The following is a 14,117-nucleotide window of genomic DNA, read 5'->3' on the forward strand; positions in this document are numbered from 1 at the left end:
TTTTCCTAATTTAACTTGTTTTTCTTAGTTCTAAATCAACTTGATCAAAATGCTATCAGTGGTCACCAAATCACTTGAGAAAAATACTGAATAAGTCTAAGATGACTTCCCTACAAACTAACTCCTATACATTTAGTAGAACTCTTCGATAAGCCCCTTCAACCACCGCAAAGCATAATTCATCCCGTATTTACTCAATTCGACAACAGAAGACTATCAAATGCTCTGATAAAAACAAGAGAAATCCTCACATGCTCTGTATTCATATTCTCTCCACCAAGTACTTGGTGGCCCTGCCAATCTGTACTCATGTTCTTCAGTTCTGGGTAATTTTTTTGGTACTATTTCTCCAAATATTTCCTTCCCTCTATCTTCTTTTTATGAATTCCTAATGATTAGATTTTGGACCTCTTGGAATAATACCTCTAGTTTTCCATTCTCTCCCTTTTCTATTTCATTATCCTTTTCTGTTAGAAAAGATTTTAATCTGTTCTGGGTTTTTTATTCCCAACTTTTGTTATCATTTTTAAAATCTTACAGGCATAACCACTACCAAGGTCAGCCAGTAGCCATCAACATCTAGGCAAGGCCCTCTAGCAGCAAAACAATTATGACTCACCGAAAGCTCAGATGATCATTAGTATTTTTAGCTAAATTATTTTATAATTATAAATTAATAAGATACATACTTGTGTTTAGAAATGATGCTCCTGCACACTTAATAGACTACAGTATAGTGTAAAAGTTTTTATGAGCACTGGAAAACCAAAACATTCATGTGACTAGCTTTACTGCCATGGTGTGGAACCAAATTCAGATTCTCTGAGGCATGCCTATATTATTCTTTGAATTATCTTTATAACATCTGTTGTTGTTTAACAGGTAAAATATTTTCCTCTTAAGTTAACAGTTATAGATTGGTATTTGTCTTTTTAAGTTTCCTTCTTCTTGCATTAACTGTTTCCTTCCAGTGCCTTTGTTGTTTGTCTTGGCCTAGGAATATTTGTTTTTCTATGCAAAGCACTAAAATTAGGAAGCTTTGTGTCTAATGTCAATTGCAAGTTATGGGATTCTCAATTATATGTTACATTATAAGATGATCAGGCAAGATATGTTATTAAGGGGTCCATGAATTTCAATGTCTATGGGTTTTTTTTTTTCTTCCAATGTATTGCTTAGGAGTGGGGTGGGATGCAGCGGTTCTGCAAGCCAACCAGGGTAAAGGGACAGAGGTCTTCCAACTTAGTATATCTCACCTCTTTTCAGTACAGTACTTCACCAATCTCTACTGTCAGCTAGACCTGCCTGATTTGGTTTCTCTAAGGAGTAAGTCTCTACTCTTCTGCCAGGCTACTGGAAGACAGCTACTCTCAGTTATACCAGAAGACTTGTGGAGGGGCCAGGTGCAGTGCTCATGGCTGTAATCCCAGCACTTTGGGAAACCGAGGAGGGTGGATCATTTGAGGTCACAAGTTCAAAACCAGCCTGGCCAACATGGTGAAACCCCGTCTCTACTAAAATACAAAAATTAGCTGGGCATGGTGGTGCACACCTGTAATCCCAGCTACTCAGGAGGCTGAGGCACGAGAATCGCTTGAATCTGGAAGGCGGAGGTTGCCATGAGCCAAGATTGTGCCATCACCCTCCAGCCTAGGTGACAGAGCGAGACTCTGCTTCAAAAAAAAAAAAAAAACTTATAATAAATTCTCTTGTTTTTCTGCCCCATTCTACACCCTAGTCTTCAGAGGGACCTGGTCCCTTTAGAAGAGTCTACAGCAAGAATCAGCTGACCTCTTATTGGCTTTCAGAGTTCTTTGTTTTAAATTAGCAGCACTCATCCTGCTGATTTCAAGCTTCCAAAATACTAAAATCTCATGTCTGCCACTGTCTCCTCTTCTGTTCTACTTGTCTTTGTGGGTTTATGCCTTTTTTTATTCACTTATTACAATTTTGAATGGTGTTTTAGGAGGCAGCATGTATTCAATCATGTTTAACTAGAAGTTATGGAGTGTTTTTAAAGATTCTTGGCTCTTACAAGAAAATTCAAGTCAGACAACGTAAGTAAGGAATTAAAAATACATGCTGCAATATACTTTATTAAATATAAATAAATGTCAAGAGTTTGCATCTCCACAAATAGTGTTAACATTGAACACCATTTACAGAAATGCCAAAACCCTTGCAAAGAATGATCACAAGGCTATGCACTGAAGTTAACCAGCAGTGAGAAGACAGCTATGCAGCTGCACAGGAAAGAAGTCATATTATTAGCTGGCTATACTAACAACTGTGAAGCACTGATTCTTCCACCACGCTTTAAAGTAAATAAATCTTTAGTACATTTATTTATATTTACAAACTATAATATTCACCAACTACCAGTTTTTTAATCACTTCCCCTCCCCATGAATTAAAACCTGAGATTAGAATATTAACAAGATTACCTCTGTATGGTAATTTTCTAAGACAGATGCAATATTTTCTTTTGAAGGAGATTTCAAGGCTAACAAATCTTCCTCTAACATGGCCAACTAAAGGCGAGGGGGAAAAAAAGGAAAGATCTGAGATCCAACAGAAACATAGAAAGCTTTATAAAAATCTCATCTTCTTTTTTAGAATTCTTGACTTTAAATTATGAGGCTCTCTCTTCAGGTGAATCACTGAAAGAAATTTTGACTTAAGTTGAATGAACAAGTATTCCCACACAGCAAATGTAGCCTTCAAAGGAATGGATAAAGATGGAAGAAATTCAGGAGGAGAAATAGAGACTTTTGTCTTTGTTTCTCTCAGCCTATTGAGTACTTGGAACCAAAGACCTACATATAAATTTTATTTTTAATTAATTTTAACCTAAATTGCCACAAATGATTAGTGGCTACCACAGTCAATGCACAACACTATAATATAGCTTCATTTATTTATCCATCTAATCCCTCACTTAATCTACCCTACACTGAGCCAAATAGGACTTTTTACTGTTCCCAAAACATAGCTAATGCTTTCTTGCCCCTGTGATTTCATTAAATGTTTCCTTTACCTGACAATACCTTTTCCTGATAATACTCACCTTAAGGCCGGCTGTATTGCAAACTTTATGAAAAGGCTTCTAGTCCTTTCTTACAGGTAAGCTCTTCCTTCAATTCTTTGAGTATTTTGTTTGTATTGTTTTTACACTTACCATACTTTACCTCTGCCAGATGAGAGAGATGGTTATTTACCTTTTGTACCCACTTCTAATCGCATCCCCAAAGTATATTCCTCTTTTTCATATCCTCTACATCCCTGAGAATGTCTGCCTACTCATTGCAGATACTAGTATTGAACACACTGACAAAGAAAGGGGTTATGCATCAGCTCTCTCTTATCCTAAATTCCACTGTAATCAAGAGTGTCCCTTCCAGACAGGAAAATCGCATGCCCATGTTTCCTTCCTGTTATAGCTCAAGGGAAGCATGAGACTACTCAATGTGACTGAGGATGCCCACAACACAAAGATCTGAATCTTTGGCCAAACATGATAGAAGGCCTTCATAACAGTGTACAGAGACAACCTTCAATTTTGTATGCTTCATATATTTTACAGAATCTGTAACAGTGTGAGAAACAAGACCAAAGCTCATCAACATAAAAATTTCCACAGCCAATTTATAAAGTTTGTGAAGAGAATTCTATTAGTGACCAAACAGTACATTTTTATGCTATCCAGCTGTTTTACTTCAATGGCCAAAGAGGACGTGTGAGAATAAATCATCATCATTTGTAAAAAGTCCTTGGGGGGACTCACATGATAGTCCAACTGTCAGTATAATCTCTGGCATCCTTACCCAAAACAGAAGAATGTTATAGATATGAGGATAAAAAGGGCTATCCTTTACAAAAGAGACTCTCAATGAAAAATCTGGTCACCTCTAAAAATATAAAACTGCATTAAAAGTATTAATAATAGTTAAATTTTGAGTGTTTACTATTTGTCAGTTACTGGGCTAAGCATGTAACATAAATTTTCTAATTTAATTTTTATAGCTTTCCTTGCCGTATCCTAAAACACCCTTCCCTTAAGATCAGCTATTCATCTGATGACCATGTGCTTCCTTGAAAGCTGACTTTACCCCACAGATCCAAGGATAGAGTGTGCATTACCTAGGATAGGCCAGTTGGTATATTCTACCTACTCATACGGTTCAGGAATGAGATAAGCCAGTCCAGTCAGAGTGAACCAAGCCAGGTGAAGCAAAATACATCCTAAGTCTCTTGCTGAGAATTCTGAGGCAAAACTACCTTGAATCGGGTCTTCCGTCACATGTAACACAAGGAGTTTCAACTACTACGTAATAGTGTCATCTCCATTCTGCAGACGGGAAAATGGGGGGCAAAAGAGGCTAAGTTACAGTTAAGACTTAAACTCAAACTATCTATATATTCTTTTCCACTACGTTATCCTGTGCTGAGAAAATTGGCCACATTGTTTTAAAAAAAAAAAAAAAAGCAAAGATAAGTAACGTGTTCCTTGTAACAGATGTGTTTTAGAAAAGTCAAATGCAATTACTTTCAATGCACTAGGGAAACTCATAACCAAAAGAAGCCTTCAAAATGTCCTCATAAAATAAAAGGCTATCTTTTTATATATAAATTTAGATTTGTACATATTAGACTTTCTTAAGGTAGGCCTGACTTTTTTTTTAAGAGACTCTAATTGTTCACTTAAAAATACTCACTGAAGGTGCCAACCCTGAATCCGGGTATCGTTATCTTCAGTTTGCATATGAGGAAACAGAATTAGAGAGCTTATGCACTTTCTCCAAGGTAACACAGCTATAAACTAATAGGTCCAGGATTCACACCACGATTTCACCAGAAGTCTGTGGATCTCAACCACCCATTGTACCTTCCCACGCACTATTTTGTGGTGTTACTCCAACAATACAAAACGCAAACATCCGAAAAAGTACCTTTTCAGAATCTACAAAGTGTGTAGCAATTCCTGCTCTGTACACATCTCTTCCTTTTAGTCTGAATCCTGTTAATGCTAGGAAGTAACCAAGTTTTCCTTGGAGTCGTGGCAAGAAATAACCTCCACCCACATCAGGGAACAGTCCTGTAATTAAATGTAACAAAAAGAGATAATGGTGATTCAAATGAAAAAGATAAATATAACCTCTTTGCTGTAGATCACACAAACCATTTCTCTCTGGAGCTTGAATATACATTACAAATATTGTTAAACTAAGTACTACACACTGCAATCAATATCACAAAAGACTTGCTATAAACTGTGCTAACTTGGGTATTTTTCAAAACCTTCATGTCTCATTTCTATAGAAGTCAGTAAAGTATTTGATGACACAATGTTTTGTATATTAGAAGTACTCAATGTTACCTAAATTTTCTTACCACTGATTTACTTTTGAAGAGTCTCCAAAATAGGTAAAGATTTCAAAAAAATCTATTTCCAAATCAGCACAGGAAAAAAAAAATACATAACCTATGGCCTATTATAGCAAAATTATTATCATTTAAATCATGTCCCAATCTTAGTCAATTATCTAATATTCAAGATGTTTAAATATTGATGCAATAACCACGAGTCCTACTAAATGAACAGGTTTATACCTAATAAAATCATTTGCATTTACCCTTCTCTTAATCATCAGTATTCAAAAATTCTCTACGGGTAACAACTGAAAATAGCATATAAAGCTAGGCGCGGTGGCTCACGCCTGTAATCTCAGCACTTTGGAAGGCCAAGACAGGCAGATCACCTGAGGTCAGGAGTTCAAGACCAGCCTGACCAACATAGTGAAACCCCATCTCTACTAAAATTACAAAAATTATCCGGGCAAGGTGGCGCATGCCTGTAATCCCAGCTACTGGTGAGGCTGAGGCAGGAGAATCGCTTGAACCCGGGAGGCAGAAGTTGCAGTGAGCTGAGATAATGCCACTGCACTCCAGCCTGGGCAACAGAGCAAGACTCCATCTCAAATAATAATAACAATAATAATAATAAAATAAAGAAAATAGCATATATACAAGTAATTACTAGCATACTCCTTTGGGTGTTAAAGATCTTAAACAACTGTGACCCTCTAGTTTTATAATTTATGTATCTGTTCTAAAGTTTCCTTTAATTATGTTGGGATAAAAATGCAAGCACTAAAATTCTCTCCAGTTCTACTTTACAAAAAGGTTCTAGACTTAAAAGAAAAAGCATCATGCTCCTGTAAACAGAAATATCTCTTAGTATCTCAAACTAGCTAGGTCTCAAGTTAAACTCATAACCTCCCCGCACCATTCCCACAATCTTCCTCCAGCATCACCTACCTCAATAAAGGGTGCAAGTATCCAGCCTTGACATCTTCTCGCACCATCCCCTTAATCCCCATCAGTGACCACATCTTACTGATTTCCCCTCTAAACTGTTCTCCACACAATAGCCAAAGTGATCTTTTTAAAACACAAATCCTTACAAGAGTCTTGCATTCCACTGCCTAAAACCCTCCCATGGCTGCCTGTTTCTCCTGGATTAAAACAAACACCTTTATAAAAGTCTTCAAGGCCCCTTACCACTTTTCCCACTACATCCCTTACTACTCACTCCCTATACTCCAGCCACTCTGGTCTTCTTTCAGTTCCCTAACATTCTACACTCCTTCCTGCCCCAGAGCCTCAGCAGCATGCTGCCCAAGTGGAAAAATCCTCCATCCTGACAACACATTCTTCTCTTCCAGGGTACCACATTCTCTCTTTTTTCCCCTTCCCCCAATTCTGCTTCTTTCCAGTCTCCCTCACAGACACCACCTCCTCTGCTTGACCTCTTGCTCACTGTGCCTAAGCTCCACATTAGGCTACCTCTTCTTTCCTATATACACATTTTCCTTAACTCCTATGACTTTAGATAATATCTATATGCTGATTACTCCCTGCTATGGACTGCATTGCGTCCTTCCAAAAAGTCCTGTGTTGAAGCCCTAACCCTCGATGTAACTGCATTTGGAAGCAGGGCCTTTGAAGAGGTAATTAAGATTAAGTGAGGTCATAAGGGTGGGGTCCTAATCCAACAGGACTGATGTCCTTATAAGAGGAGGAAGAAACACCAGGGATGCATGTGAACAGAGAAAAGGCCATATGAGGACAGAGCAAGAAGGCAGCAGTCTATAAGCCACAGAGAGAGGGCTCAATAGAACCATCTGCTGACACCTTGATCTCAGCCTTTCAGTCTCCAGAACTGTGAGAAAAAAAATTTCTGCTGTTTAAGCCACCAAGTTTGTGGTATTTTGTTATGTAGCCCTAAAAGTCTAATACGCTGCGAAATCACTCATGCCTTCTCCCATGAATACCGAACTCTTAGATCTGCCACCTAAACAGAACCACATGGATAATAAGTATCTTACATTTAACATGGCAAAAGTAGAACTACTGTTTCACAAACCTCCAACTACACTGCTCCTTCCCTAATCAGCCTCATCCATCAAGTAGCACAAGCTAAATACCTTAGAGTTATTCCTGATTCATCATACCAGCAAGTCAGTTAAGCCCAAAACATGTTTCAAATCTATTCACTCTATTCAACTCTATACCTCCAAACTACTCCAAAGCCAAAATCTCTCCAGACTGTGCTGTCCAACAGAACTTTCTACAATGATGAAATCTATAATTTCTGCTGTCCAATAAGATAGCCACTAGCCATATGTAGCTATTAAACACCTGAAATGTAGCTGGTGTGACTGAGGAACTGAATTTGTCTTCTTTAAATTTAATTAATTTATATTAAAATTTTAAAAGCCACTTGTGGCTAGTGGCTACACAGTATTGGACAGTGTAGCTCTAGACTAATGTAATAACCTACTATACAATCTCACTGCTTCTACTCTGCTACCCCTACAATCCATTATCCTCAAAGTAGCCAGAATCATAGTACTAAAATATAAATATAAACTAGATTATGTCATTGCCTGCTTTATACTCTTCCACAACTTCCCATATTTAGGTTTAAATCTTAACTCTTCACTAGAGGCCCCCATGTACCCTTTTGAGAGCATGTTACATCACTCTTGCCCTCGATTCAGACACAGATGGCCTCCATTTGGTTTCTTTAACAGGCCAAGTTCATTCTTACCTAAGGGTCTTGAGCTAACTTTTCTCAATGCCACAATATTCTGCTCTCAGTTCTTCATGTAGCTGATTCTTGTTATTCAACTCTCAGCTTAAAGGACAACTCCTCTGAGAGCATCTTTAATCACCCAATTTAAAGTAGCCATCTGGGAGACTTACACTTTGGACAAGATAGAGTAACAGGAACCAGACTTATCCCCCTACCTGAAACAACTATAAAAACAGACACAATATATGGATCAATAGTGTTTTCAACACACTGAACATCAAGCAATAAAGAAACGTGGTCTCTGAATATCAGAAAACAAGCAAGGTGAATCCTAGAACAGCTCCAACTTCATGCCTTGAGTGAGTTCCCAGGCCCAGCATAGTCCCTCATTTGAGAAGATGAAGCTAAAAGTCTAGGGAAACCAAAACAGCTAGAATTCCCAGAACAGAGTACCAGAGCAGAGAGAGCTACAGAGAGAAAGCTCTGGAGATCTGCAGGGTGTCTCTTTTAAGTACTTAGCTTAGGAATGGAGAGAGAAAGAGAGAGAGAGAGAGAGAGTGTGTGTGTGTATGTGTGTCAAGAAACTACATGATTAGTCATTTTTCACACTGTCCGAGACTGAGTAATTTATAAAGGAAAGAGGTTTAATTGACTCATAGTTCCAAATGGCTAAGGAGGCCTCAGGAAACTTACAATCATTGGCAGAAGGCAAAGCAAGCTTGGACCTTCTCACATGGCAGCAGGAGAAAAAAGAGTGAGGAGCAAAGGGGAAAGAGCCCCTTATAAAACCATCAGCTCTCGTAAGAACTCACTGTCATGAGAACAGCAAGGGAGACACTGCGTCCATGATCCAATCACCTCCTACCAGATCTCTCCCTGGACACAGGGGGATTACGGGGATTACAATTCAAGATGAGATTTGGGTGAGGACACAACGCCTAACAAGATCATTACATGAGACTAAGGAATGAATCACAGAAAATGATTATAGAGAACAGTACTGGGAACCCACACAGGACTAAAAACAGCATGATCCCCACCACCTGGACTAGAAAAACTCATGATTGATGTCATGGGGCACTGTGCAGAACACAGAGCAAGATCTTGCCCCAGTAGTGGGAAATAATTAGCCCTAGTTGGAGCATTGCTCCAATTCTGCAAAAAAAGAATTAATAATAAATCTTGTAACACTTGAAAATATTAAGATGTTTCCCAGGAATTTAAATTCATCTCAGAAGAAATCTCAAAAATACTTAAAAGAATACAAAAATATCCAGCACCCAACAAAGTAAAGTTTACAATATCTACAATTCAATAAAAAATTACCAGCTATCTAAAGATGCAGGAAAATACTAACCATAAAGAGGTGATTTAAAAAAATAAGAACTGACATAAATGTTAGAACTAGCAGACAAAAACATTAACACAGTTATCACACATAACCTATATATTCAAGAAGTTAGAGACACAGAAAATTTTTCTTTTTAGAAAAAGAACCAAATCATACTTCTAGAGATGAAAACTGAAATGAATGTATAAGCTGAAAAATACCTGGATGAGATTAAGGGCAGACTAGATCTTGTAGAAGAGAAAATTAATGAACTTAAGGACACAGGAACAGAAACTATCTAAAATGAAAGAGAGAAAAAAAAGTTTTTAATGAATGAAGCATAAGTGAGCCTTATAGAAGTATGACCAGAATTCCTGAAAAGGGAATGGGTGGAAAAAAAGTATTTGTAGAAATAATAACAGAAAATTTTCCAAATTTGACAGAAGTTATAAACCTAAGTAGCTCAATAACCACAAGCATTAGAAATATGAAGAGCACCAAAGCACATCATAATCAAATGGCTCAAAACATGTGATCAAGAGAAAATCTTAAGAGCAGCCAGAGAAAATAAAAAGACACAGGAACAAAAATAAGGAAGAAAGAAGACTTTCTGTAGGAAATCAAATGAGATGACAGTGTAGTAAAATCTTTAAATTACTGAAATTAAAAACCAGAGTAGAATCGAATTCCATACCCACATCTCATACACGTGAACTCAGGTTTCACCTGAGGAAATGAAAGAAGAGCAAACAAAATCTAAAATAAGCAGAAGAAAGGAGGAATGAATACTGGAGCAGAAATCAGCAAAATAAAAAATAAATGAAAACAAAAATCTGTTTAAGATCAATAAAATTAATTAACCTCTAACTAGATTGATCAGGTGAAAAAAAAAGAGAAGACACAATGACCAATATCAAGAATAAGAGAGGCAGAAATCACTAAGGAGTCTACAGATATTAAAAAGATAATACGGGAATATTATTGTCTTAGTGCATTTTGTGTTGCTATGACAGAATACCACAGACCGGGGTAATTTAGAAAAAAAAATTATTTCTCACAGTTCTGGAGGCTGGGAAGTCCAATATCATGGTGCCAACATCACACGAGGGCCTTCTTGGTGCATCATCCCATGGCAAAAGGCAAGGGTGAGATAGGACAAGAGAGCAGAAGGAAAGGGGGCTGAAGTCATCCCTGTATCGGGAACTAACCTGCAAAAACTGGAAGAGCACTCATGAACCACTCACCTCTTAGTGGTACCAACTCTCAACACTGCTGAGTTGGGAATTAAGTTTCCAACATGTGAACTTCAGGTGATACATACAAAAAAGCAATTATGAACAACTTTATGCTAACAAATTGACAAATTCCTTGAAAGGCCCTGATATGGTTTGGCTCTGTGTCCCCACTCAAATCTCATGTTGAATTGTAATCCCTAATGTTGGATGAGGGGCCTGGTGGAAGGTGATTGGGTCATGGCGGCAGATCTCCCCCTTGCTGTTCTCATAATAATGAGTGAGTTCTCATGGTATCTGGTTGTTTTAAAGTGTGCAGTACTTCTCCCTTTGCTCTCCTGCCAGCCACGTGAAGATGCACTTGCTTCCCCTTCATCTTTGGCCATGACTGTAAATTTCTGGAGACCTCCCCAGTCATGCTTCCCATACAGCCTGTGGAACTGTGAGCCAATTAAACCTCTTTTCTTCATAAATTACCCAGTCTCAGGTAGTTCTTTATAGCAATGTGAGAATGGACTAATACAGAAAACCGGTACCAGAGAAGTAGGGCATTGCTATAAAGATACCTGGAAATGTAGAAGTGACTTGGGAACTAGGCAATGAGCAGAGATTAGAATAGGTTGCCTCTTCACTCTGCTAATTGTTTTCTTTGCTGTGCTTCTAGAAGCGTTTTACATGATATAATTCTATTTGTCTATGCACAGACCTTGGGAGCCACCCCTTGCATCAGCGTAGCCTGGATGTTGGATGGATTCAACAACACTTGTGTATACAACAACAATTGTATATTTTTGTTTTTGTTGCCTGAGCTTTTAGGGTCAAAGCCAAAAAATTATTGACCAGATTAATGTCATGTCATTTTCCCATATGTTTTCTTCTAGTGATTTTGCAGCTTCAGGTTGTATGGCTACATCTTTAAACCATCTGAGGTTTTTTTCTAAAATATAATATGAGGTATGGGTCTAATTTCATTTTTCTGCATACGGATATCCAGTTTTTATGACATCATTTATTGAAGAGACTGTCCTTTCACCATTATGTATTCTTGGCATCTTTCTTGAAAATCACTTAACCGCAAATATATGGATTTGTCTCTGGGCTTGCTATTCTTTTCCAGTGGTCTACGTATCCATTTTTATTCCAGTACTATGCTGTTTTGATTACTAAAGCTTTGCAATAGTGTTTGAAGTCAGTACGAAGCCTCTAGCTTTGTTCTTTTTGCTTAAGATTATCTTGGCTATTTGCAGTCTTTTTTGGTTCCATATGAATTTTGGAATTTTTTCTATTTTTTTGAAAACTGACATTGGGATTTTGATAGGGATTACACTGAATCTGTAGATCATCTTGGGTAGTATGAACATTTTAAAAATATTCTTCCAATCCATGAACATGGAATATCTTATTTATTTGTGTCTTCTTCAATTTTTTTATCAAAGTTTTGTAGTTTTCAGTATACAGATGTGTGTGTGTGTGTGTGTGTGTGTGTGTGTGTGTGTATGTGTCTGACTGACATGGTCTGGCTGTATTGCCCAGGCTACAGTGCAGTGGCATGATCTCAGCTCACTGCAGCCTCTACTTCCAGGGCTCAAGCCATCCTTTTATCTCCACCTCCTGAGCAGCTGGAACCACAGGCACATGCCACAACATCCAGCTACCTTTCGTTATTTTTGTAGAGATGTGGTTTCGCCATACAGATTTTACCTACTTGGTTAAATTTATTTCTCAGTATTTTATTCTTTTTCATGCTTTTGTAAATGAAATTATTTTCTTATTTTTCAAATAGTTTGTTGTTAGTGTATAGAAATGCTGATTTTTATGTGTTGATTTTATATCCTACAGCTTTACTGTATTTATTTATTAGTTCAAACAGTTTTTTGTTGGAGCTGTTGGAGTTTTCCATATATATATAAGAGCATGTCATCAGCAGTGACAGTTTCACCTCTGCTTTTCCTGTTTGGATGCCTTTTATTTCTTTCTCTTGCCTAATTGCTCCGGAAAGGACTTTCAATACAGTATTGAATAGAAACGATGAGAGCAGCCATCATTGTCTTGTTCCTTAAATGAAAAATATATACCTTAACATCAAACTTAATTAGTAGAAGACAATGCTTTCCCCTAAAATCAGGAACAAGGAAAAAATGTCCACTCTCACCACCTCTATTCAACATTGTATTGGAAGTTCTATTCTATGCAATAGGGCAAGAGAAAGAAAGAAAAGCTATCCAGATTAGAAAAAGGAAAGGAAAAAGTAAAACTGCTCTTACTTGTAAATGACATAATTGTCTCTTTAGGAATTCCAGGAAAGTAGAATCAAATTCTATTCAATTCTAAAGCAACTAAAACTAATAAGTGAGTTTAGTAAAGTCTGCATGATAAAGGTAAATACAAAAATCAACTGTATTTCTTTAGACTGGTAACTAACAATTAGAACTGAAAGTTTTTTCAGAAATATCATTAATATGAAATACTTATGGATAAATATGACAAAAGATAAGACCTATAAACTGAAAACTAAAAATCCATGCTGAGAAAAATTAAAGACCACTTACATAAATGAAGAATTATATCTTGCTCACAGGTCTGAAAAGACTCGATAGTGTTAAGATGTCAATTCTCTAAATTCATCTGCAGGCTTTTTTGTTGAAATTGACAAGTAACTCTAAAATACATATGGAAATACAAAGAATCTATATAGCCAAAGCAACTCGGTAAGATACAAAGAACAAAGGTGGAACATTATCACTACCTGATTTTAAGACTTACTATAAAGCAACACTAACCAAGACAACACGGTGTTGGCACCATGACTGACATCTATAGACAACTATAACAAAGCTACACAGGCAATTCAGTAGCAAAACAATACCCTTTCAACAGTTGGTACTGGAATGATTGTATTTCCATATACAAAATAAACTTTGACTTATATAGGTGATCCACACCCCTCACCATATACAAAAATTAACTCAAAAGTGTCATATGATAGTTTTGATCACAACTCAAAACTGCACAGATCTATAGGCAAAAATATATTCCCTTAATGATATTTTATCTATAGTGTTAATGTTTTATTTATAGTGTGTTAATGTCTCCTTTAATGTTCTCAGTTTTGTGTTTTCAGACACAATCACTGAGCTAATATAGACTTCAAAGTATCTTCCTATTTAATTTCTTTTTTAAAATCCTTTCATTATTGTATCTCACACAAGATTCCATCAATTCCTTCAACAACAGTAAACTCTGAAACATATCAAAAGAAGATGATGCTAAAAGTAATTATAAAAAAAATTCTGGTTGTTTACCTATTGCAGTTTCTGGCATAGCAAAAAGACACTTTTCTGTAGCCACTCGAAATTGCCCATGGACTGAGAGACCAACTCCCTAGAGAAAAAAGGCAAAAAAAGAGCCGGGGGGGAATTAAACATATTGTTAAAAAACAAACAAATTCACGCACTTA

General features: G+C 37.0%; 1 protein-coding gene across 2 annotated transcripts in view; it reads right to left on the reverse strand.

Moving 5' to 3' along the window:
* The window catches only part of HIBCH (3-hydroxyisobutyryl-CoA hydrolase), a 126,808-nt gene that overhangs the window by 42,591 nt on the left and 70,100 nt on the right, over nucleotides 1-14,117 (reverse strand). For both annotated transcript variants that reach the window (XM_063645644.1, XM_063645645.1), the window contains exons 7-9: nucleotides 13,963-14,041; nucleotides 4,950-5,095; nucleotides 2,445-2,531 (exon numbers count right to left, since the gene is read on the reverse strand). In XM_063645644.1, the coding sequence (XP_063501714.1) occupies nucleotides 2,445-2,531; nucleotides 4,950-5,095; nucleotides 13,963-14,041 (312 nt within the window). The remainder of the gene's footprint in view (nucleotides 1-2,444; nucleotides 2,532-4,949; nucleotides 5,096-13,962; nucleotides 14,042-14,117) is intronic.

Source organism: Symphalangus syndactylus, chromosome 8 (genome assembly GCF_028878055.3).
Source record: "Symphalangus syndactylus isolate Jambi chromosome 8, NHGRI_mSymSyn1-v2.1_pri, whole genome shotgun sequence".
Taxonomy (NCBI): domain Eukaryota; kingdom Metazoa; phylum Chordata; class Mammalia; order Primates; family Hylobatidae; genus Symphalangus; species Symphalangus syndactylus.